Below are 26,610 nucleotides of genomic sequence, written 5' to 3'. Positions count from 1 at the left end.
AGAAGTAACAGATACTGCATATTGTGTTGTAAAGACAATGTGATGCTTAATGTAATGTAGGAAATTTGAGCCTATAAATTCAAAACAGCTCTGCTTGGTCCATTGAATTGACAGATGTATATTTTCATATGAAAGCAGTATAACATTAACTCAGCACTCTAATGCTGCCACATACCAAATCAATCTGTTAAGTTAGTGGAATTGAGAATGGATGCATGTAAATTCGGATTTTTTTCATATCTGGATTAAACGCAGACATCTGAATCCCTGATAAACTGGCTTGGAAAGTCACACAGACATGCACTCAGAGTATTTTATGTTTTTTGGTGGGACCAGTGCGTTAGTGGCCTGGGTGGTGGCCTACTTAGACCCAGTCAGACTAGTGGACAGGCTCTAATGAGAAGCAGGAGCAGTGAGGTGGGAGTGGGACTGGCTCTAGGGAAGGGTCACATGGGGTTAACTATCAAAGATGAGTGCAAACCTATCCCTGTGGAAAAGACTCTGAAGAAAACATCACCCTGCACATGCTAAGCTCCCCAAACTGGGAGTTCCTCAGCTTAATTAATCCAAGACTCCCCCCCCCCCACACCCTGAAAGAAAAAGTCAGCTTCACTCAAAAGAGGAGTGAATGCGAACATACTATAATGTCATGATCATTTAGCTTTGAGACAGTCTTTTGGGCAACACTGTTCATTTTTATCAACAGTAATTGTTCCAGATTGGAAACAGGCTGTGTTTTAAAGCTTTAAAGTAATTCCATTATTAGTTGGTCATAAGCTTTTCACTGGTTTCTTGTCAGTGTAATTTATGGTTAAAAAAAAATAAAAGCACAAAGAAGAACGTATATTTGTGTATTTAGATATTTACTGAAAAAATAAGGCTAAAGTACATATGGGTAACCACAGAAAAAATATGAAAGTTAATGTATTATTGAAGTTGGAAAGATTTGTGTGGGTACATTGAGAAACACCCAGCAAATTTTGGAAACCACATTGTGACTGACATGTAAAACCCATAGGAAAATAAAGACAGATGTGGAAGTGTAGAATTTAGCTTGTCAGAAACAGTGGCAGCAATGAGGTTGTCTAGACGGCAAATTTTTACAATGAAAAACTGTCTACTGTACATTATAATGCAACACAGTGATTAAATCCAAGTTTACCCCAATTTGACAAATCTACACTGCAATAATTATATAGTACAGTAAGATTGGTTGTCATTTTCTGTTTTTTAAAATCAATTATAATGATCTGATTTATAATTCCACTGTTAGCTCCAGCTGTCAGCAGCTGTCAACATAAGGCTAAATGCTTCCTCACCAACCTTAAATATGTGTGAGCTACTGTGTAAATCTTTATTCTCAAACACTTTCATCAGTGAAACTAAAATCCAAAGCATGTAAAACAAATCTATGAGCCATGTTCATTGGTAAAACAACGTTCTATTTTTTAATGATGAGAACTATATGGTGTAGCAACACACTCCCTACTCTCACAGCAACTAGCTTAATTTGCAATTGATCCTATCTCTCCTCTTCAGCTCTTGCTGCAACCCTCACAATGAGAACCTTTCGTCACAGTAACACATTAGTTTCCCTCCACTTGTCCAGACAAGGATTTCACTAGTAATTGCCCTGTAATGGCCTACAGGTTTTTGGGCATAGGCTGTAAAGGCTATATTATTGAATAGTCACTTCTTGACTGACAATTTGTGCACATCTGCAGAAATTGCCAGGCGGCGACTGGAACCGTCCACTCAATCAGCCAAATTGAAGACAAGACCGCCAAGAATGAACCTGATGAAAGAGAAAGGGAATGCCTTGCAAGAAGACGGATCATGTCAGAAGGCCAGAATCAGTGCAACAGACAGGACTCTGTCAGCTTTCACTGTGGGGAACTCGTCGGGCTTTCTGTTGCAGTTGCCTCGGAGCAAACAAAGCTTTCTGTTCAGACATGCAGACATGTTTTGTTTGCACCTCCTTTCATATCAAAGAAATATGACAAAGGACAGACAACGATCATTAACTAATTTGATTTGTGAGAAGACAGAGAAGGAAGATGTCTTGGATGTGTATGTCCAGTTTTGCCATCCAGTATAAAAAATAGGAACTCTCTTTTCATGACAACATTTCTCAGTTCTGACAGTTTACAAAATACTTATGCATCTAGACACGCAAGTTCTTCTACATGTCTGCATCAGGTTACTTTATTGTTTTTAGACCAGGGCTCCTCCTGCTGAGGTCATTAACTGTTTTAGATAGCTTTCGGCTGAAGTCGTGCTGAAATTCAAGCTCCCAGACATCACTTTTTAATCCAGTCTGATCACCGTGATGCCATTTGCTGGAGGATCTTTGTCGCAAACACTAAAGATGGCTGGCACCTGTCGCTGCAACCCCTGTGTACTTTGCATATTTATGTTTTAATTGTATTACAACCCGCATGGTCTATTAATGTTGTTCTGTTCCAATTGCTGGAGTGACACAAATATGCCATGTTCCCCGTCAGCTCTGGTGTGTATCTGTTTGCTCAGGCATACGGCATACAAGAGAGAATATAAAAGGATGGTGTGCCATTCTGCAAAAGGCATGAATAAATAAAAACTTACTAGTGTTTTGTATTGCATCATCTATATTTTCCAGTATGGATTGGAAAGACTTTGAATTATAGCACTTTGAACCTCACCTCAAGACATCAGAACTTGGGGAAGCCTGACTTTTTTGTGAATGGTTAATATTTACTTTGAGGATTAATGACTGTATACCTCGCTCGAATGACATTGAAGTGGTTTATATCTCCTGCATCATCCCAGACAGTTTGAACACAAACTGTGACCAAAGTGGATGGAATCCAACGTTCCCAAGGCAAGTTGAGAAGAAATGTCAAGAAGAGACATGCACCTTCAAAGGACAAGCCACAGGCAAGGGTTTGTGGGTAGGTTTCTGCTGTATGCAATGGCAGCTCTCTGTCAGGGCTTGCTGCCTCCTCCTGAGCCTCCAGTTCCAAAACACCCGAAGAAGAAAATCCAGGCCATTCTGACAATCTAAAGGTTGACACCACGGTTGCGTGGTTCACAATTTGTGTTGGGACTGATATAAATAATTAAAACATTTTATCATCTTGAACGCAAGGACATTTAGATCAATATCATAAAGCAGAGATATTTTGGGGAATGTGCTTGTTCGCTTTCTTGTAGAGAATTAGATGAGAAGATTTTTGATACCATTATCATATTTGTCCAATAAATATAATGCTTCTGCCAGCAGCTGGTTAGATTAGTTTAGCACAAAGAGAGGAAAAGAGGGAAACAGCTAGCATAGCCACGTCCGAAGGTAGCAAAATACAACTTCCAATGCCTGAAGTCTCTGCTGACTGTCTGGCATCTCAGTATCCCATAAAACTGCAACTTCTCATTATTATACTTTAGATTTTATTCAGATTTAACAAACAATATGTGATGTGTTAATAAGTGAGGTACTGGGAGGAGGCAAGTTAACCGTTTCCCACTTTTGCCACTCTTTATGCTAAGCTAAGCTGACTGGCTGCTGGTGGTAGCCTTTAATTTACCACACAGACCCAAGAGTGTCAGTCTTCTCATTTAAGTCTCAGCAAGAAAACAAACAAGCCTATTTACATAATTTGGAACTATTTGTTTAAAACACAGTCATTAGCTCATACAGGAATCTCTGTGGCACATGAATCGAACATCACTACCTCCTCTCAAAAAGAGACTATTTAATTCAAAAAGCCACAGTATAGGCTACAAGATGAATTTGGCAATGTAAAATATTTCATAACAGAGTTTTACTTATTCTAGTTTCAGGGCCTGCTCAGCTCAACGCCATGGAGCTGGTCACATCTCACTTGTCAGCAGAGGAAGTCAACAGTGAGCTTTCATTGAGGCGGGCACGGCGAGCCTGATGACATGTATGAAGGTGGGGGTGAGGAACATGTGAATTCAGATACTGCCATACCATCTTGGGAGTCAGACAGTCAGTGCACTGAGGAAGCCTGAGCACGAGAACTTTAAGTTTCAGGAGCCTATTCAGATGTACCGCCGCGAAGGTCTCACTGCACCAAGCAGGAGCTCTGAGAAACCTAAGCCAAGTGCAGAGCTGCACATGCTGATATGCACAGCAGAGAGAAGTGCACCGACTGGGGCGAGGGCAGAGCTGAGGCTGGGATTAGGCCAGATATTACTCCTTTCAAAAAACACCACAGTACATGGCTGTGTTCTGTGTTCTCTGGCGGCTCCACTTAGCTGACTGACTGTAGTGTAATCAATATTTACTCATAACGGCCACACTGGGAGGTCACGACCTTTGGTGTTCGTGACAGGTTATAATCTTGAGTTAAAGCTCATAATCTTGATCTATTGAAGAGGGCGAAAAATACTCTCACTGAACAATTACACCAAAGTCGGACAGCAAATATTTATGTATATATATATATATATATATATATGTCATTCAGATAAAGTAACAATCAGTGAAAACCTATTTGCAGTTTTAAAAAATCTTTAAGCACATTATATGTCTGTTCAAACCATCAGCGTGTTTTTCTACTTGTGGCAAGGCCTTAAAGGTCACGCTGTCTTTATTACACCCAACATTTCATCTCTAAATCCATCTTCATTAAACACAAAGGAAGGACAATGGCCTTCCTTGCACTTTCAACACTTAACCTCACCAGGCACAACAATATTGTAAAAGTGCAAATCTCTCTCTAAAATGGCCCCACAGTTAATAATTAAGCCATGACATTTGGGAGAGACACCAAAAAAATCCATATGGTGAAATTTACTAACCTTTTGAAAAGCTAGAGAGAGGAGCCTGTTCATCTGTGGTTTATTTGGGCCGTTTTAGTCCCTATAATAAAACTGTCAAAAACAAACCATAGGCCGGGCGGTGCACAAAGGAAGATTGTCTTCTGTTAACTGGAGGAGAGCATGAGGCTAATCAATGCACTCCAAATCAAAGCTCTATTAGAAGGAGCTGCGTCTCTGGGGGGGGGGGGGGGGGGGGGGGGGGGGTCTGGACAGAAAGACACAACTGACAAACGATTTTCATATGTAACATTATGGATTATTATTGTCATGATGAACTGATAATCATGTTGGTTCTTGCTATATTGAAAAAGGTCACATCGGGGCACAGTAGCACCGACCTCTGTCTTCTGAAAACACTTATTATCAAGTTAGAGCGGGTCATGCTGGAGGTCATATGTGGCCCAGTGGTCATTAGACGATCTCTGTGCAATAGCCAGTGTAGCACTCACTAGATACTGATTTACAGTTTTGTAAAGATCTTTGGGAATCACTCAATTGGATCTAATTTATACAAACAAACAAAAGGACAAAGCAGACTTCTTTTCTAACTTGGTACCTAAAGGACAGAGGTCAAGCTTTATTTTCAGACCAAATGTATGTCTTATAAGTTGTTGATGGTCTCCAGAAAGGAGTCATTAGGGTATATAATAAATAAGGCATACATGACAGGAAATGTGCCAAATGCAGAATTCCTAAAAGTTTGGTTAAGCCCTCACTGGCTGTTGACTTTCAGATTTACTGTCCACGCTGAACTCCTGAGTGTACACTGCGAGTGATTTATCAGCCTCACAGGTGAGTTCTGTCGAAACATCCAGGGCTTAAATATACGGATCAGGGCTCACCTTGTCCTGCACCGTACCCCACGTCCAGAGGCAATGTTTGTAGGAGCTGCTGTGAACAGCAACTCTGCCCAAAGTCGTGTGTGAGCCAGAAGAGACTGCCTCCTCTCCTCTTTAAGTTAGACAGAAAAAAAATTGTTACTGTGAACTTTAACAGGCTTTTAGATTACACTGATAACATTTCTCTTTTAGATGCAAACATGTTTAGGAGAGGAAGAGTAACACACGTAAAAGGGTATCTTTATTGACACGATTAAATTGCTGAGTAACCCGAACTGCTCTGCGCACTCTCTTCCAACTCTTGTGGTTAATATGATTGCTGCCTTTATCTGCCTCAGTGACAGATTGAATTCTCTGCTCTGGTTTGAGAAATGCACATCCATGCATCACACTGACAAACAAAAGTTTGCTTTGTCAATGCAGGTGTTGTCTATTTGCCACAAGGGAACTTGAGTCAAGGAATAATTAGAAACAGGTATCAGTTTGCAGTGCATGTCATGAAGTATAAAACATATCTATATATAATGTAGATATAATTATCAAATGAGTAAAATTTGATTGATCTATGTTGTCATTAAGTCCTTATTAAAGGAGAAGGCCAAAATTACATGTGTATGGGAGCATAAACTATCCTCTGCTAGAGCTAAAGGACACAATGATGATTCTAATCTGCATTATTACACCACTGCACAGCCTCGAGCTGATACACTCATTATAAAAGCAAAATTCACTTTGTGGACAATTAGAATGTTTTCTTGAACTTTAATTTCTTTGAGGGCCTTATATTACTGTGTGTTCTGAAACAAGGACTGATCCATAAACATCATCCTGACTACTTCGTAGATTTTTCCCCCCAGGGATGACAATGTTTGTCTCAGCCCACCATTCTGGCCCAGACTGAAATATCTTGAGAACTATTGGATGGATTTCTGTGATATTTTGCACAGACATTCACGATCCTCAGAGGATGATTCCTAATTACTTTTCCTGTTTTTACGTATCCTATGAAATATCTCCACATCTACCTGATGGATTGGCACAAAATTTTGCACAGACATTCATGGTTCCCAGAGGGAGGATGTATTCCTAATGACTTTGGTGATCCCTGATTTTTCCTCCAGCACCACTGTGAGGTTGGCGTTTGTGGTTTTGAGTGAAATGTCTCGACAACTACTGGATAGATTGTCAGAAAATTTGCCACAGACATTCTTATCCCCCTCAGGATGAATCATACTCCCTTTGGTGATTCCTTCAGTACATCTAGCGCCATCCTCAGGACAAAATTATACTTTGTCCAAATCCCTGCTAAACTAATGACACTCCTATTAGCATGCTAACAGTTAGCTAAGATGGTGAACATGGTAAACATTAAACAAACTAAATATCAACTTGTTAACATAGTCACTGTGTGTATGTTAGCATGCTGACATTAACATTTAGCTCAAAGCACCCCTGTGCCTAAATACAGCCTTGCAGAAATGCTAATATGGCTGTAGATTCTTATTTATTTTATTGCCCTTGCTGCAAAAACAATTGCACAATGTCATATAGGCAATGGGAGGCAGAATATATATATAATGTTTGATAAAACTTCAAAATCAACGGACCTAATATAAAAGTGGGTTTTATGTTCTTGCCACATAAGTTTTTTTTTTTAAATATTTAGACAGAGTTTTTAGTACACCACCATACCAGAAAATCTCATGCCAGTGAATTTTCTTAATTGCCATATGAAATGGCAAAATGCAGAGGCCAGGGTGTCCGAGGCAGAGAGAGAGTGCAGGACTTGGATTCCAACATCAAGGGAGAGGCTCCTGGAGGTTAGGAGTGCTGGCTTTTGTTAGACCTTAAGGTCATCATTCCTTCAACTAATGCCCCTGGCATCACCTCCTCTTTGACTTCAAACACCCTGGCTACATTCCTAGACCATGTACCAATAAGCACTAATAATGCTGAAAAATGAAAACCAAAACAGATGGGCTCCAATAGTGGTGGGGATTACTGAGCCCTATCCAGGGCTCTATCCGCAAGGCCCGGGTGCTGAGAGGTGAATCCTACACCATCTTTTTCTCAGCACAGGATCAGAGGTAGGGGATGCAAAAAACTACAAAGTTGTGGCAATATGTTTACATGTACCTGTCTACAGAGAGGTTCAAATGGTAATTTCTTTCTAAGAGGAATAGATTTAAATGGACTGTACCTGAAGCTTGCTTTGAATTGTGGTTAACTTGGTCATAAAACTGTCTATATTGCATCACTTGTGGTATTTCAGAAAAATAGCTTCCTACTCTTGGATCAATAAAGTGACAGTAAATCACTGTTACTACATGTAGCATGCAAACAATGCCTCATGCCATTGCAGTGTTTTGTGCTGCTGACTGACGCAATAAAGCAATGCACTGCTGTGAGGACATGCTTGGATGTTTGGCTGTGACCCCTCTCTATGGTCAAAACCACAGCATAGTCCGTCATTTGATTATGCACAAGCCCTCAAGGCCCAAAGAATATGTGTCAGACGCTGGTTTAAAGTCTCCCTTAACAATTAACCACACACCATGGAAAATGCCCAACGAAAACACCCAAAAGCTCCCCCCTGCTCCCACTGGGGACTCGCTGTGAACTCCTGTGAACTCTGTGAAATCATGAGAAGAAATCTAGACTGTACTGAACCCACAAACGTCTGAGTGTCTTTGGCCCTACAAAGCAACAATTAATTGGGCTTGGTTTGTATAAAAAATGTAATATTGTTCTGTTGTAAATGTAATGTTGAGAAATGACAACTGGGAATGGCAATTACAAGTACAGTAAATTCAAAACAATGGACATTTCAAAATAAAAGTGTTGCATGGTTTGAATGAGTCACTCCCTGACTGCTTTAGTGTGATGAAGTGATGGTGGGATATGCACCCTTGTTGCTTACTCTTCAGCTACTGTCTTAGGTCATGCTGTGATTTTATGAGGCAGCTGGTGTGAATCTTTTTTTAAATTACCCCAAATAACAAACCAAGCTCCGTATGTTTTTCATGAGTTAGGCGAGAGAAGCTAATAGTTAAGAGAGAAAATGAATCACAAACCTCCAATTGTGTCTTAGGTGGAAAATTTCAGGATTTTGTTTATCTAATGAAAATATTGTCACTAGACTCATTTCCTATGTGGTGCCAGAACGGCAGAAGAGTAAATGTGTGAACAGTTTACTGAAGGCCGATTCTTAACTCTCTGTGAGTGTGTGTGTGGGTCTTCAGCTCAGGTTTCAGCACCACTGTTTTCATATTGAGGCCACACGTACCTCAACCTCTAAGTGTCGTCTTTGGTCGATTCACGCTCCAAGTGGCAGAGAACAAGCACTGACATAGGTTATATTCATTCATTGCCTTTTACTGTTTGGCAAACTGGAGGCTTGAACTGACGAAAGTAGGGACATGAGGTAAGAAAAAAGAAGGAATGGTAAAAGGACGTAGAGTGTAGAGGTGTAAATGGTCAATAAAATGCATTATATTTTTGATTTTACCCCGTCTACTCCTACTAATACTATGTCCCCAGAGCCTAGGTGGAGCCGAGTTGAAGCCTGGATATTTTGGAAAAAAGGAGATACACTATGAATAATGAAATTAAGGGAACCTTTTGGAAAACATGCTTTTTTTCTGCTTTCTCGCTGAGAGTCTGATACCACTCTCACACCTTTGTGGTAAATAGGAAGCTACTGCCATCAGCTGGTTAGCTTAGCTTAGCTTAGTGTACAAACTGGAAACAGGGGGAACAGCTAGCCTGCTGTGTCCAAATAAATTCTGCCAACAAACTTTTAGTCTTATCAGAGATTTTTTTTTAAAAATAATTTTGCAACAAAACATAGTTCAAATAATGTTATTTCTTTTAGATTCAGGAGTTCCATAAGAAAAAAGTATGTTATTATAGACTGCTGCAGATCCTTGGAGCAACAGCATACCCCTCAGTTGTTTTAAACATTTGGTAAAGAAATGGTTAATAAATAGTCATAAAGTAGTTTTGTCTGTTTGTTTATCTTTTTGCATGTGTTTAAACCAGTGTTACCTTACTTGATGATCTGCCATTTTACCTTATTTTATACTTATTTTATTTACCTGAGATACTGTATGCATATCTTTCTATAAATCTAACACCAACAAAAGTGTATAATTTTGAAGAAAAACAATCAAACAGTATTTTAGCAAAAACCTTTATGAATTAGAATTTATGGTTTTTGAAGGTTTACTCTCACATTACCAATACAATGTCAGCGTCAGGGCCTTCTGTTCTCCTCTACACCTAGACACCTCCCTGTAAGCTCACCTGGCCTGCCGTGAAAAGGGAGAGGTTCAGATAAATTGTACTGACTATCCCGTGCAAACACAATGTGTGCGTAGCAGCCCCATCCATGTTTACTGTAAATGGAAGCCTTTGTCACGTCTGTTTACTCTGTCTTTCATGTCTTTCACACTTTAATCCACATATAGAAACCTGCCACAAACCTGTTCATTGTCCTCACAAGTCTAGTTACACAGACACACAGACACACACACAAACCCCAACATACAGAGTGACGGACAGAGTGTTTCCTGTTCAACTTGACATAGATTTCTTAAATCTAAAACAAAGCAACCTCAGAAGGAAAAAAACCAAAAAGTTATTTTCATGTCAGTTGGATCTGATCCATTTCTCAACTATTTGCATACTCAAACAAATCTCATCCAATCAGGTTCCAGAATAAGATGATGTCACAGCGGTGCTTCCGGGGATATTCGCCCACTGGTTTGACAAGTGAAGATGAATGGCAGTGTAACCTTGCCAACAAGTCCAACACCTGGCTGTCAGATTGAAGACTTGATAGTAGAGATATACCGCACAGCGCTCGTGCTCTAAATCCTCACAGATTTGACAATTTCATGTGCTGCTTCTGCTCAGGAATACCAGCCAAGATTATTAAACCCTGTCATGAGTATGACATTAGGAATATATTGAGTCATAGTAACACAGAACATCATAAATGTGCCGTTTATTGGTGTGGTCACATGACTAAACAGACAGTGGGAAGCTTGCTTGGCCACATTAAGGATCTGTCAGAGAGATGAAGGAGCACCCAGATGGTACTTCCAAGCAGCCGCCCGACAAGCCCTGAGGTTATAGGTGCGGTTCGCACTCTAGTCGTGCAGCTGTATTGGTATGTCACCTGAACTTTTGTCCGACTTCACATTCACTACATGTACAGGTTTCTGCTTCAGCGTCCTGGTAAACAGATTGTGCTCACAGTTGAGTTGCAAATTTCAATGGAGTCTACACCCACTTTAACGCCTCTGTGCGGCTGTACTTCAGCTAAATGCTAACATCAGCACGCTAACATGCTCACGACAATGGTAACATGCGGATGTTTAGCAGGCATGTCAAACGTGTTCACCGTCTAATGTTAGCATGTTAGCCTTTTCTCATTACTGTAGCACTTAACACAACGTACAGCTGATGGCTTACATGGAAAAAAATATCCTGACATAACGAGTTGACAATACTTTTTAAAGGCTGTTCATTGAAGCAGGTGCATGTTACCATGTGAGTGATCACTGAATGGCATTTATTTAATGTTATCAGGAGAAAGACATTGTTTATTCATCAAACCAGTCAACTTTGGTCAATTAGCAACTTTAACATTTTGAGAATGCACATATGACAATGACAACAAAAGGTTTATGGTCTGTACGAAATAAATAGCAACATTGCTCATTTACAGCTTGGCTGAAGAAAAAACAAAACAAAAGGGTTAATCTTCATATTAAAAAGGCATACAAATGAGTTGTGATACTCATGAACTCACTAATTGCTCAACAAAAAAAATGCTCTCCTTTTTAAATAAAGCTTTTTCAGTTTTAATATGCACCTTCAAGAGCCTGTTATAGTTAAATAAATAGAATGCTTTCCATTTTTAACATGCACATCCAATTTGCCTGGGGAGAGTATTTACACTTCACTGATCCTACTTGTCCACCAAATTCTCCACATTTTTTTCTCCTCTAAACAATTCTTTCTCACCACAAACTCTCATACATACACAACTGTACAGTCACTCTTGCAGACATGCTGCACCTATTTACTATTAACACAATATCTAAATCTATTGAAAGTGATCAAAATGCTAACGGTGAACATGGAAATCCATGTAGTGTAAAGAAGAAACAGTCCAAACACCACATCTTCACCGGGGGGGGGGGGGGGGGGGGGGCTTACAAAAAGTTTTAGTTTACAATCGATCATGCACTGTATAAATTCACTGCTATTTGGTTTGAGAGAGTGTAAATCAGTGGCTTCAATATCTACTTGTTTTCTTTAAGTGAACAAAGAAAGAGTAATATCTCCTGTGACAGATAAGCAATCCTACCGAATAATCTCTAACAATATTTAAGTCTTTCCCCCCAGGAATCTTCACTGTCCTACAACAAGTGGTTTAACTATCTTTGAGTAAGCTTCAGCACATAACCAGGAGCTACTGCAAGGAGGTGTTTCTTCTGTCGTGTCCATGTTAGTGTAGAAACTCCTGGTCATTGCGCTTTAGGTTGAGATGGGCAGTTTATTCTGTGCTGATGTTTTTTGCTCTCTTCTCTTTCATGACGCAAAATAAGAGTTCTGCATGGAGTAGAGGCGGTCAATGGGGTTCCCCACGCGGGCCTGCATGGAGTTGACTTCCGATGATGCCATGAAGCAGTCACTGAGGCTGGTTAAAGACGTGTCACTGTCTATGTCATGGAATGCAGAATCATTACCTGCAGAGAGAGAGAACACGGAGATAGCCGTCAACATTCGGTGGCAGAGGCGTCATTCAAAAACCCACTCTGACTGTGAAGTCAGTGCAATCTTGTATTTGAGATTTATAGCAGTGTTGGGAAATTATAATTACTAATAGTCACTTTGAGAAATTGCTGTTGTGTGTCATCACAATTGGGAAGACTGTTTTTTTAGTTATCATCAAAGCACACTTTTTGCTGCCCTCACTGGGACAATTGTGGTCTATGAGGGAGCATGTAAACAAGGGGCATCCTCCTAAAAGATCTGGTTAATAGCAACTGGTTCCGCCTTTCATAAAACCTCAACATGTTATTTCTCTGGAGGGAATAGTTAACTTTATTACACTCTGGATCTTAATGATAGTGTTGCACAAAACGGGGACAGTGATTTGAGACACATCTTTTAACGCCTTGCCAATATTGTTCTTTTCCCCAAACCAAAGGAGAGTGATGAGACTGGGGATTTGGGTTCTTACTACCGAGAAGAACTAAATGGAGGCAAATTATAAGGAAGTTATGAACTTCAGGAAATGGTCCCTCTGGGGCTTGTTGAGGACATCACTTAGAAATGTGTTATTCCAGTTACATCCTGTGGACTAACACTTGATTGACTCCCCCCCCCCCCCCCCCATTGTTTGCATTTTAATTCTTCTCTGTATCACACAGAAATCAGAGACTTGTTGTTTTCTCATTCTGATTCATTAGCTCACACAACCCTCGATCATTGTTTGGACTGCACTTCATCTCAAGCTGTCTGACTGACCACATGCTTTTACCACTGGAGGCGGAGAATTAAATCCATATTAAACAGATTTGAAAATGAACTTCAAAACCAATAGCTTATGAGCGCGCTTGTGTTACCTCATGTGGGAGGAGAAGAAGCTGAGTGTACGTCTCTTTGAGCGGCTTAAATCAGGGGAGCTGTGCCTTGAACACATGTCCCACACTGGGGAACTATGAGGTTGATCAAGGGACAGGCATGTTTTTTTAGAGCAGGAGTGTGGTTTTTTTTTTTTTTTTTGGTTAAGAGCTGGGGAGTGGGGGGTGGGGTTGGTGGATGCTCACCATATGGGTTCATGTGGTCCCCGGGCATCTGTGGAGGGGTGAGCCCCTGTTGGAACGGGTCTGTGCTGTAACCGTTCTGATCCATGGCGACCAGCTGCTGCTGCGGCGGAGCCAGCGGTGTGAAGGAGTTCATCATCCCCTCCATCCGATTGGACATTACTACCTCTGCAAGGAAATAAGAGCAAATATATACTGTGTAAATGCATCCATATACAATGGGTGCATGCAGAAGGGTGGGAATAGGGGAAAACCCTGGTGGTGACAGGACTGACAGTATAGACACGCTACTTCCTTGTAGTTTCCCATACAGGTCTAGTCATTTTAGATCACAAGCTCACCTAAATCTTTGTTTCTGTTTTGCACTTTTCTTAGTCTGCCGGAACAAAAAACTAATACTGATATAATACTCACAAACATAAAGGGAGTCTGGTGCCTGTGGGGTACAATATCTTCCAAATACCTGGATTGCTTGCCTGTGTCTGTTAGTATTTCCATGGAAACCTTAAAAAGTCCTTCTTGTGGCTTCTCCCACAACTCCCTTCACAAACACTGCTCTTGGCAAACTGACTTGTGAGAGGGACACAAAACTCTTGTGGCTTCAATACTGGAGCCCACCCCCCCGCACTTTCTTTTGCAGTGGCTTTGCAAAATGACGTCTGCCATTCATTTTGTTTGGCAGCTTGACAGAATATCTGAAAGTGTTCTTGTTTATATAGTGACATATTTGCAATCTGTAATTCAGTGTAATTATTAAATTTGTCAACTCTTTTCTCAGACAAGCTTTTTCCTCACAATACATTTCACAATACTGCAACACAACATGGAGAAGAAAAGAAGATAATATTTTCTGATTCAGTGTTTTCCATGATATTCCTGTTTAGCTGTTTAGTGTTGATGTCAACATTACATGTTGTATGACATAAAATTACACATAAAAGTCTCTCCTTTAAATAACAATTTGTTTCTAATACGTTTGTATCCACCAAAAAAATAAAAACTACTCATTCATCCTCATTGAAAAACCCAGCTGTTCTAGTTGTGATGTCACAAAACACACATACACGTCTCAGACTACCTCACCTTGCACAGTGAAGCTCACACAACCAAGCGAGAACACATTTTTGCGCGAAAGGGTGCTTTAAAAATTTTGAAAATGTGAAAAACAAAAGTGTGAATATAGAGCTACAAAACTATTTCCCATAGAAAGAGCTTCCTTTGTGTGCGCAGGGTATGTACAGTATCGTACCTTGGCCAAGTCTCTGAGAATTCTGTTGTTCTTGTTGTTGCTGCTGTCTTCTTGCCAACTTCTTCATCTGAAACGAAGGAGTCAAAGTTGTGAGGGACCCCCAAAACTAACATGCACTCTTTAATTTAGAAAGGATGCTCCTCGCTGTTCACCCTCGAATGAACTGCACAAATTCAGTATCTGAGTGCACTTCATTGTCAAGAATCAAAGGGTTTCACAAGATAATAATCAGAAAAGAGGAGGGCGTAGACATTTAATGCAAGAGTGAGCGAGATTTGCAACTCCTTGGACTTTTTTTTTTTTTTTTTACATTTGTGAAAGGAATGCAGTGATAAGTTTAACACACATAGTTGTGGTAATTTATTAGCTGGACTCGAAGATGGAACAAGGCTGTATGCGGACATGAAACTGAATTCATCCCGTGTTAGCTGATCTCACCTTGGCTCTCTGGTTCTGAAACCACACCTGCACCACACGAACACTGAGTCCTGTCTCTGCAGCCAGCGTCTCCCTCACCTGAAAACATCAAGACAAAAGACCTTCAGCATCCCGCAAGAAAACAACACAAACTTCACAAGCACACGGAAATACTTTGCCTCCATAACACATCTTCCATGTTTCCCAAAAGGCACAGTGACTCTTTGATTCACTTTGATTTCAGGCAACGTTGGATGAATGCAGTGGTCTTTTTGGACCTCTTGGTTATTGCCTCTTCAAAGCCTTGGCCCGGGTGCAGTGCCTCATTTAAGGCCCTGGCCATGGAGGCAATTCTCCTATCTCAGTATGACATTTGGTGCAGGCAGACTGCGTTACACCAGCCTGCCTCAGTTAACACAGACCAGAAAGCTGCTTGCCACTTCAAAGCTCAGCTCTGAGGAGGGGGAGGTTTTTTTTAATTTGAGAATTTTATTTGTGAAACTACTGTAGGGCTTGTGGTCGGCATCTAAATATATTTTACTCCAAATGCAGACCAGGGAATATAAAAAATCTTTTTAAATTCTCCTCACTTTGTCGTAGCAGATTATTTATGTTTTGTCTTACCTTTCTACAGGGTTTTGAGGACACCTCAAAGGAGGCCTTGAAGGCCCTTCTCTGTTGAGTGGTCAGGATGGTTCGAGGTCTTTTGGGCCTCCTGGGATCCTTCGCATCATCCCCCTTCCCCTGGCCTCCTATGCCTTTCTCAGGCTTGATGTCCAACTCCTCATCGTCACTTTTCTCTGCAGAAAAAATAATTTGTTCTGTATTGTCAGCACAAGCTTGAACTGACTACACCCTTTTAGTCAGTGACAGTCTGCTGATAAATATATTTTCATTCTTCCATATTCCGGGAGATTCACACACCACAAGTGCACAATCAAAGGAGACACATGTGTTTTTGATACTTTGTTATCAATTTATTATGAAAGGAAAAGGCCACATGTACGATTAGAGTTACAGAAGTCTATGGCTCTTGGAGAGCAAAATGAAAAATGCACATTTGTCATTGAACTGGACACTGCGTCACATGTAATTTATTGCACTCAGCTTTGTTCGATTTACACTATATCAATCTCTGATAAGAATACTACATCAAGTGTAACATGAAAAAGGTAACACAAGTACATATGGGAAATGCATCTTCTGTGACACAGCAAGACAGTCACATTTTTATCTCTATTTCAGACCTAAAATAAGAAATTGACAGCTTTCATATGGATGGCTAGATTTTTACTGACAGCAGCAGGATATTACAATTTTGGGTTGTAAAATCTGTGTAATTTTTATGCTTCTGTCCTACAATGTGCCATTAAAACATAATAATTAGGTTTTATTAGATTTCTGTAAGGAAATGCCTGTTAGTTTATTTATTTTTTACATTAAAATCAGATTGCTGTTTGCAGCTATTACATAGAATAACTACATATTCAATACAGTTCATTACCTAAAACAGTAATTCTAAAATGTAATGATCATAAATGTCTTTGTACTGGAAAAGGCGTAACAACAATAGTAAACTTTCTCCTCTATTAGGGGTAAAGAAAACAATTTCATGAAATATGTTATTTAATTCACTGTGAGCACTGGAGCACTCCTGTAGTGACCGATTCATTTCAGTTTCACCTGCCAGAAAGGCCACAAAGCTACGTAAACATAACACAAAAAATTAACAAAAAATCCCACTGATTATCCTTCTATGTGGGGCTGAAAACAAGTGTTTCCAAATCAAAAGCAGCAGTGTTGTTAATGAATACTAATGATTTGGGGGCCTAGTGGCTATAAGGAGAGGCACACATGATGCCTCAGTGTCTCCTGTTCTCTGATAAGTATCTACATTTCTCCACTGAAGACCTACATTTCATCTGCCACATGCTGAGGTTAACCTCTGTTCATGTCAACATTTTCTCCATGTCGAAATGAGGAGTCTTGCACAAAAGACATGCCTGTGCGATATTGTCGGGACACAACCAAACGAGGAAGACGTAGAGCAAATATTCCCACAAGTTGACAAAAGTTGACACAGGCACAGATGTATTTGACAAATTCCCCGCTTTTGTGCATGTCTAAATGTGAGCCAGATGGTAGTGAACAGTGAGGCTTGGCGAGATGCCTCATTGTGTGTGGAAGCTATAGGCGAGGAACACAAGAGCTGATAAGAGCGGAGGAGCAGGCTTTCTGCAGAAAGGCCCCAAATCCCTCTGTCACTCACCATGATACAGTGATTTAATTCTTTCCAGCACCAGATCCTGCCCACGCATGGAGAGCCATTAATACAGGGTGGCTTGGCTTCGTCCTGTTTCCACTTCCTACTGTATCGTAAACCTATGCTCCTCTCTTGAATAAGAATGCTACAAAATCAGCCATTGAAAAGTTGCAGATGGAGCCATGTTAGAAGTTTTTACTGCCTGGGCTGCATACAAGATCTATGAAAAACCTCAGATGTCCCAGCACATGATCTGGCAACTAGTTTAAGGACAAATTAGTTGTTTTTCTTTTAATATCACTTCCATAGCACTAAAACCAGTCAGATTCAGTTTGGATCCATTATGGTCGATGTCTATGTTGGCTGCCACTGTGATGGAACAGAGCATACAGAATACAACACCCTAGTGCCATATGATGATAGCACCACCATGCTGTTCTCACCCTTGTGTGAGAGGGTGCAGAGGGCTCACCTGAGTCTGAGTCATCCGGGCTAACCGAGCTGAGTAAGTCCTTCTCCCTCTCGTAGTCGATTTTGCACAACAGCTGACCCTCCTTCAGGACAAACTCATCGCCCTTCCTCAGCTGCCGGTCACACACGCAGCAGCAGAAGCAGTTCAGGTGGTAGACGCACTCCAGAGCACGCATCACAAACTCTGTGGGGGCTATCTTCTCCATGCAGCCGCTGCACTTGGTCGCAAACAATCTACAGAAGAACACACAGAGGAAATTTTTTTTTTTTTTAAAGCAATACTGTAACTTCTGAAAAAAAAGAAATGGAGCCATAATTATTTGATATATGAAAAGTTAAAACCATAAGAAATAAAATGCACAATTGCTCAGTTCAATACACTCAGTGGTTTTGCTGCTACAGCCTTGCTTGGTCTGGTATGACCAGTAGCTTATGGTGGCTTATATAAGCCAATGTTAGCAAACTTTTTTAGAGATAATGCTGCAATGACATTATTGGGGTAGCTCACAGACTTCTTTGCTACTTCGATTACTTTTACACTACCTTTAAGCATTTTTCATAACCCTACAATTACCACTTGTGGCCACATTGGCAGCTGTTCGGCAAAAAGCTACAGAAGGTTGCTTTGAAGTGAGACTATTCACTTCTAAGAAATGAAAAGTAGTATAATCATTCATCAATTAAATACGCTCCAGCAGTTGTTGATACAACCTTTCTTGTTTTGGCATAACCAGTAGCTGGTGGCTAATATGCAACTCTTCGTTTCTTGTGCTACTATGTTTTACCGTTATCTTTTAATTGTCATTAGTGGTTACAGTGTCTGCTTTTCAGTAAAATTTACATAGTATCACTTAAACTGCTTTTCTTTGGTGAGGCGTGTGTTTTGTCCCATAGCCTTTTCTTGAATTGCCCATCAAGGGTTTTTGATTAAGAGTCAAGTTGGCTTGCTGATCCTGTGGGCAGCCGAGGAGGTGACTCCTTTTGGCAGCAGCTCATCTGTTAAAATTTCTGGGGTGTGCCCAGCCCCGCATCATTCCAAGTGAGCTCAGTCATGGGCACCCAAACCGCCTCACAAATCTAACAAAGAGGCTGGATCATTTTCTAGGGCAGTGATCACTGAATCCTGATGATCGCAATCAAGCCTTTGCTGACAATTTACACATTTCTTTCATATCCACCATACTCTATATGCATCTGATACCATATCAGAGACCATGATTCATTGCTGACTACTGGGCTGCCCTCTAGTCTGTTCATATTTCATCTTACTGTCTAATATCATACCTCAATGGCGCAACCCTGCCTCCATCTTCTCTTATATCCTTTCAGGAAGATGTTTGCATTGTTTTATTGGTGACTGAGAGGCATTTAATTTGTTCTGTGTTGTTCAGAAGAAGCCACATTAAATGGAGTAAGAAGGCCGGGAGTGTGGTTGATCTTGTCCAGCCGTAAAGCTGGATTTATTAGTGGCCTCTTTGTTTGCCCTGGTCTGGAAGACAGCTGGCAACCGCCTATCTATTTGTGGTGAACATCTATTTCATTGTGCAAGGCAGAGAGGCAGTAAGATGAGCAATTGACATCATCTGCTGGTTCGGGACAGGGATGAGCGATAGTGATGAATATAATGTGTAAATATGAGTGGAGGGAAACCAAAGGATGGTTTTGTTATGGTAATGTTGTTATAGGTGCTGATTGAGTACTGATATGGTGTGTGTGTGTGCGCATGTGTTCACACGTGTAAGTGCATGTGTATGAGCAGCTGTATGCATGCTGAAAAGAAGATGAGTTGTTATCTTTTCAGCTTTGTAAAATAATTGCTTCACTTCTCAGATCAGCATCAGCAGAGCTAAATGTTGTATTATCTTAATTATATTCATCAATTGACAGGTTATTGTACTGGTTTCATCCATAACGATCAAAATCGCTACCTGTATCTGGCACAGAAAACGGCAGTTATAAAGACTCATTTTCTTTTTAACCATCATGCAGCAGCAAAACAACAGAGATATCAGAATCTGGCACTCACAGGGTTCATGAAATCCTTTAATCTTTCATTTATTACAATAAGTTAAGAAGATTATTATTCAACTATGGAAAAACCTCAAGGATAATCCCTTGAAAAAGAACTTTTGGCATGTTTCTCAAACAAGCAGGGTTCTAGTTTAAGTGACCTGCCAACCTGGATCTATCTTCTAAACAAAACTTTTTGATGCGAAAAACCCACCAAACAAACAAACAAACAAACAAACAACAACAACTAAAAAATGAATGGCACTAATAACAGTGCTAATAAAAAAGATTTTTTTTAAAGAAAATCTTACGACGACACACTCATGTAAAGATAAACTGAATATTCAGGGCCTTGTTTCTACTTTTCAGAGGGATTAGCGTGCTACATGCAGGGATCAGGGGAACAGAGGTGATGAATCTGTCAAGACAAGTTCCCAGCTCTAACTCTAATGTTTAGCTAATGATTGCCGGCTTAGGCTAAGAAAGAGAGCAAGAAGTTGAGGAAATGACTTGTTAGCACGGTTTTGATACGTCCAGGACTCTGCATTCACTTACGACCGCTCTCTCAAATCTTCTCATCTAGATGAAAACATTCTCATTCAGCCCTCTTTCCTTTCTTCTTTCTCCTCGCCGAGTCTAATCTTGTAAGCCATTATTTTTCTATTTCCCCTCTCTGTCACTTTGCATTATTTTTGCTGCTGTAATTCCTATTCGTCCCTTCTGGAATCTTCCTGTCCTGCTTTGTCCTCAGGTCTAATCCGGACTTTTTGCCTGTTTTCAGTCCCTGGTCCCCATTCTCAGTGGGGTTCAGATGGAATAGCCACGCATGACGCCCCTTCTATGGCAACCACACCTCCACAGGAAGGCAACGGCGACTTTTCGGATGGGCAGAGAAGGCCTTTGAGAAGCTGGCAGCAGAAGTAAATCCTTCTCTAAGGAACAAGGAGAATTAGCAGGGAGCAGTGGACTAGGGATTTAACCCTACCCCTCTCCTTTGAAAGGCACAGTCAGTCCCACTCCTGCGGCTAGCCACAATCAAACAGAGGAGGAGTGGGGAGGTGGCAGTGGGGAGAGGAGAACACAAACTCCCTGAATGACACAAGCAGTGGATTGTGGAGGAGCCTAATCCCACTTTAATACCTTTCCAAGTTCAGCTGCTAAAGAATGCTCTTTAAAACAACACCGCTGTGTGAGCAGTGAAGGTTGACCAGGGGGAGGCACGCCATTCAACCTCCCCAACATTACCTGATTAGTGGTTTGAGGACCAGGCCAGTGGGCCAGCCTGCCAACGGGAGACAGAGGAGAAGATGTAAATGATAATTTTATATATAGAAAAACTGATCAACAGGTGCTGTTGATAACGTTAGCGGAAAAGGAGACTTCACAGCTCTGTGTAAAGCTCTACTGGGATATTAAAGATATCAAAGTGCTGTAGGTGTGACTGGAATCAGACTTAAAGTGATTTTAGGTGATCATTTACCACGTTCTGCCTCTACTTGATCCCAGCGACCCATCCCACTAAGACTTGTATTCACCTAAAATCCACTTTGTGGACATTCAGCTGCTTAGGTAACATGACTCCTGGTGTTGCAGAGGCAGGCTGATCAGCACCCTTAAGCTAGTCTGTGTTTAAAAGACACCACAAAGAAGACCACCAGCATGACAACCCACGTCTCAGCTCTTGCCTTGCCTCCTCCCACACCTGAGCGCACAGATCAAGCGATGAGACCCTCCTGTGTGGATCAATGGCCGCATCTCAACCAGAGAGAACTGTCAATATTTACCCAGTCCTCCCCAGAACTGGACTCATAAATGAAAAAAAAGAGCCCATCTCAGCACATAGCTCTCTCCCAGAGGAATCATTACGTCCCTCTTTTTAATCCTGTGTCCACATACCTGTAATCCCCTGTCTGTTCTTTCTTACGTTATCTATGGTTTCCTCCTCCTCACTGTGACAGATTATCACGCAGTTGAGACTTGTAATACTACAAGCTGTGCTTTTAGCAAATGCAAAAAAAAAAAAAAAAACACTGACAAGAACAAAAAATTGTATTATGAAGAAGACAAAAGCCAACAGGGACCGACAGTTATTTTGTCTGATGAACACTTCAGCCGGGCCAAGTGCAGCTGAGAGACTTCGGCCTCTCTGCTGCTCTTCCTCTTCTCCCCTTTTCCAGGCACTTTGGAGAACTATGCACTCTCCCTTTGAACAGATTATGGGCAACTTAAAGTGTGACAACATCTTAAGCTCTCACCACATGTTGCCAATGATTTCCCTTCTACAGACATTACTTTTAATGCTTCTGCCGCAGTGATAAGCATCAGGAGGACTGGGCAGGATAAAAGAAACCCAGAAGAATAAGAGAGAAGAGGGGGAGGGAGGAGAGTATGGAGCTGCTTATGGCGCTTGATAATCATGCTACATTTAGCAACACGTGCAACAGTCTCACCTACTCCCCTTTTGCTATTGAACAACACTCGGAGAAACACCATAACAATTTAGGGAAGAATAGCCTGGGCTATTATGTCACCGCATCCCTTCAAAGACAGAGGGGATGAGGATTATCCAGGCAGCAGCTGTAAGCTATTACTTTGAAGATGGGCTCTCATGTTTGAGCAGGAAACCTGTGGCCATGCCAATCATTGCCGAGGTGAGAGATGAGGCCCGGGAGGCAGGTCAGACAAGGGCCTCTGGGCCGGACGAAGGGCATGTGGAGCAATCGGTCAAACATGCACGCTCGATATTTTCTGATTTAGCGGCAAGATCTCGTATCAGTCTTTTCTCAGCAGGTAAGCATAGAGGAACAGGATATTTGAAGGTTTCTTTGCTTTCAAAACAGATATGAGACTTAATAAATTAGTAAAAAATTTAGGGAACTATTAGATGATAAGATGGATACCACTGTCATATCCATCGACTAAATATGTAATATGTAAAATAAATGCTAGATTACCTTAGCATAGGACGAGACAGAATACAGCGTGAAACAGTTGTGTAAAAAAAATGCAAGAAACAGTTCAACATTATAGGAAATATGCTTATTTGCTTTCTTCCTTATTTCTACTCTACCATCACCTCTAAAACTAACTAAATAACCAGAACTAGTCTGATAATAACCCGGTTAGACAGGACTGTTTCTTTGCTTCCATTCTTAATGCTAAGCTAACTGGCCGCTGGATGTAGCCTTATATTTATCGTAACAGATATAAGGGTGGTATTGATCTTCTCAGCTAACTCACGGCAAGAAAGCATTTTTGTCAAACTATTGCTTTAAATATTTTAACCATATATTAGCCAAAATTAACGGATAACTCGTCTGGAAAGACAACAAACATTTCCGTCTCAACAAGACACTTCTCCGCTCCTCGTGAGACATTTGAAAATTGGTTCTTAGTAACTGTATCAAGGGCTTCAGCTAAAGAGAAAAACATTTGATGCCCAGATGTTGAAGGCAAACCTTTTCAACTTTGACTCAACATCATGAAAATTACTTTGTTATGTATGGTCCTGTTGTCCTCTAGATGTAGCACACACTAGATGCTGACTGCACTGGTGTAAAAATAGCAACACGAATTGAGCTAATACAAGTGTTTGATTGCTTGCAGAGGGACAGACGATAAAAGCAGATTCCAAAAGAAAGTTTTCCTTTAACACAGTGGTTGTGCACATGTAAATAAAAGCATATACTGATTCCCATTCTTTCTCTATGAGCAGGAGGTTAAAAGTAACTTTCATGAGTAGCACAGTACAAAAAAGTGGGACAGATATTGCTGTCTCCATAAACGATCTCAGTAGCTGACCTTGTTTCATAGTATCAGCATTTCTCTTTGGAGCATAGATTCATGGGGAGTAATGAAGCCAAATAAAAAGTGCCATCCTTCTGATCCCAAGGGCCAGCTCCAGTCAGCTCTAAAAGCTGCTTAATCACCATCCCGTGCTTACTACATTAGCATAATAATGGCCTTTAAATTGAGGCTCTTTGTTTTTTAATTAAACTCCCAGCAGGTAAAAGTAAAACACATTAACGGGAGACGTGTACACCACTAATGGCCCAAAGGTGCCTTCTTCATCACACAGTTCTGGCCACAGGGTTTGCTTGTTCCCCGCACTGAAGCACAGCACCAACTGCCTGCGAGCTCACAGGGGAGGAATGAGACAAGCTGATTGCACTTGGCATAGCAAAGATAATAGCGGAGACGTGTTCGATGTGTTAGTGTATGCATATGCACCTGCCCTACATCTCAGAGGGAACACAGTTAGTAATAGCTGCTGAACAGAACTATAGTGAATCTGTAAAAAGACACCGGTTACAGTTAGTCTGGAGCGAAGTGTTTCCAGGATCATCTATCCCACACGTCTGCTATTGTGAAAATAAATATGGCCACTTTATTTCTATGGCAGCGTGAGCTCCTATGTGCTGGAATGTGTGGCTCCTCAGACGAGTCCCTGGCCAGACAGACATCCCAGGCATATCTGTACATAACGCTATACTGCACAGCTGCACAAAGAAATCCTAACCCTTAAGTCGTTATTCAAATGATCTCATTCCAAGGGCTGTGTGTTTCACAGATTACTCAATGCTTGAAATACAGTTTGGAGAGGAGGAGCCATTCATGAGTATTCTAACTGCAAGAGCCCATAAAACATGCCAATAGTGTGCATTTATGTTGCATAATTAGTCTACTTGTTTGTGTCAAACTATATGAGATATAAGTGATAAGGCTGCACGTGACGCCACATACAGTTAATACTGCGTGTTCCTACAAAGCTCCAAAAGCAACAGCGGTATGCTGAGAATTGTCTTGCAGCATCAAGCGACCTAATGCTTCTCTTTCACATGTATCTGCTAATGAGTCACTAGGAAAAAAGCATGGAAATAATCCTCCCCAGCCACACAGGTAGAACAAAGCTCATGGAGTGAAAAGGACAGTGTATTGGGCAGCAGAGGAGGCTAAGTACACATCTAAATTCAAGAGTAAGCAGACAGGCACACATGATGCTGTTTGGACAGCTGGTGTTCCTGAGTATGTAAAATGAGTGCAACATCGCATTTAGGCCCAGTTTTTAGAGCTCAGAACAAACAATACTCTGAGCAACAGCACCAGTGGAGAAATGATGACTGCAAAGATGTGTGTTTTTCTGCATTTTGGCTTTTTCCCCCCTGATTACTTTTTACCTGTTCTCAAAGTGGAGTTGATCCTTATACAAATAAATTAAAAGACTGTGAATTAAGGCTGTTATGAAGTGCTGTGCTCTGCCTTTTCTCACTCTGGTAAGTGAAGCAGTATGTAAGGGCCATCACCGCTGGAGATGTGACATGTTTACAGCGCGGTCCCTCTCAAAGCAAGATGCCTGGAACCGAACAGAGAATCCCTGGGTAGCTCCCATTAAAAACCACCTCTAAAATCATCTGTGCACATTTTATATATTCTATATAATTCCATCGCTGGGTCTCTGTTTGAATGCTCCTTCCAAGCTAATCTGCGTGAGGTGGAGCAGAGCCTGCCATTAAGGGCTCGGCCCGCTCGACGAGCCACCGCGAATGATTGCAGCTTCTGAAAGACCTGGGAGAGTGATGGCTACAATAAGTGTAATGGCTATCACATGTTATAGAGCTATGGCTGTCTATAACTGCCCACGGATACACAAGGCTTCTATTTTATTTGTATTTCTTTTTTATGAGAGATTGACTCGAGAGAGTTGACTACAAGACACGATGCTTATATCACTTTTGGAAGAATAAAAACAATTATGATCTCATGTCCACATCACAATAAATTCTCAGACTATATTAAATCATAAAGTGAAAATGTAGGGGACGCTTTGACCAAGGCTAAGATACTTTACTTTCTTTATTGGAAGAAAATAAATGGACTCATCTTACAGATTCAGCGCTGGAATGGTTAAAAAACAACATTTGGATTGGAGGGCTTTATAATTACTATTGACCCAGAGGTTCTGGGTCTAAGAAATAAAACAAACAGTAATATGAGGTGTTCTAAAGCACAAGTCTGCAAATATGCAAAGACAGGGTCTGGTGGAGAGCATCACGCTTTGGCTTCTTTTCTCCGCTCCTAATCTGTGGGCCTACACAATATTAAGACGGCTTTGGAGCCACTTGTGACCCAGCTGTGCACTAATGAAAAATTCCACAGCTCTGTGCAGAGGCCAGTGGAGCTTGACCCCTTTCCACCCTGAACCAAGCAATGTCCATCTTGAGGAGTTTACCAGGGCTGAAAGATACTGGATTAATAGGTAGCAAAGGAGAAAGAGAGACAATCTGGGAAAGACTGAAAAAAAGCCCTTGTGTGTTTCCCCTTCTTGTCTTCCTGCAGTCTTTAGTATATTGGTGTGAAGTAAAGTGTTTGCCCAGGTTTTAATGGGCAGAGATGATCTGGAGATCATTGTGATGGAGGCTGGTTGTATGAGGGGGCTCTGTTTACTTAACAGAGATTCAGTCTAAGCCCAAAATTAGTTTGGGGGGAGAGAATGTGAGGCAACCACGAATTAGACGTTGTTCACAAGATCTGGATTCATGTGTTTGTGATCCTGCTGCCCTTGATTCTCTGTCTCTGTGTCTTAACCAAGACAAAAGTCAGCAGTATAGAAGCAGATATCAAAAGAACACCGAGTACGGTAAAGTCTGCTGGCTGGATAAAGATATACAGTAAGCAATAATATAGTAATGTACA

General features: G+C 41.0%; 1 protein-coding gene across 3 annotated transcripts in view; it reads right to left on the bottom strand.

Moving 5' to 3' along the window:
• Window positions 1-11,220: 11,220 nt before the first annotated feature.
• lmx1bb (LIM homeobox transcription factor 1, beta b) overlaps window positions 11,221-26,610 on the bottom strand; it is a 58,500-nt gene continuing 43,110 nt past the window's right edge. For all 3 annotated transcript variants that reach the window (XM_038702857.1, XM_038702858.1, XM_038702859.1), the window contains 6 exons: window positions 17,909-18,141; window positions 15,798-15,973; window positions 15,195-15,272; window positions 14,757-14,823; window positions 13,511-13,675; window positions 11,221-12,424 (listed from right to left, as the gene is read on the bottom strand). In XM_038702857.1, coding sequence (XP_038558785.1) covers window positions 12,267-12,424; window positions 13,511-13,675; window positions 14,757-14,823; window positions 15,195-15,272; window positions 15,798-15,973; window positions 17,909-18,141 — 877 coding nt within the window. In that variant the 3' untranslated portion in view covers window positions 11,221-12,266. The remainder of the gene's footprint in view (window positions 12,425-13,510; window positions 13,676-14,756; window positions 14,824-15,194; window positions 15,273-15,797; window positions 15,974-17,908; window positions 18,142-26,610) is intronic.

Source organism: Micropterus salmoides, unplaced genomic scaffold, assembly GCF_014851395.1.
Source record: "Micropterus salmoides isolate LMB-PRFRI ecotype aquatic unplaced genomic scaffold, ASM1485139v1 Ms_hic_scaffold_7, whole genome shotgun sequence".
NCBI classification, from domain to species: Eukaryota; Metazoa; Chordata; class Actinopteri; order Centrarchiformes; family Centrarchidae; genus Micropterus; species Micropterus salmoides.
Note: the sequence above shows the minus strand (reverse complement) of the source record. Positions and strands in the feature narration are given on the sequence as shown.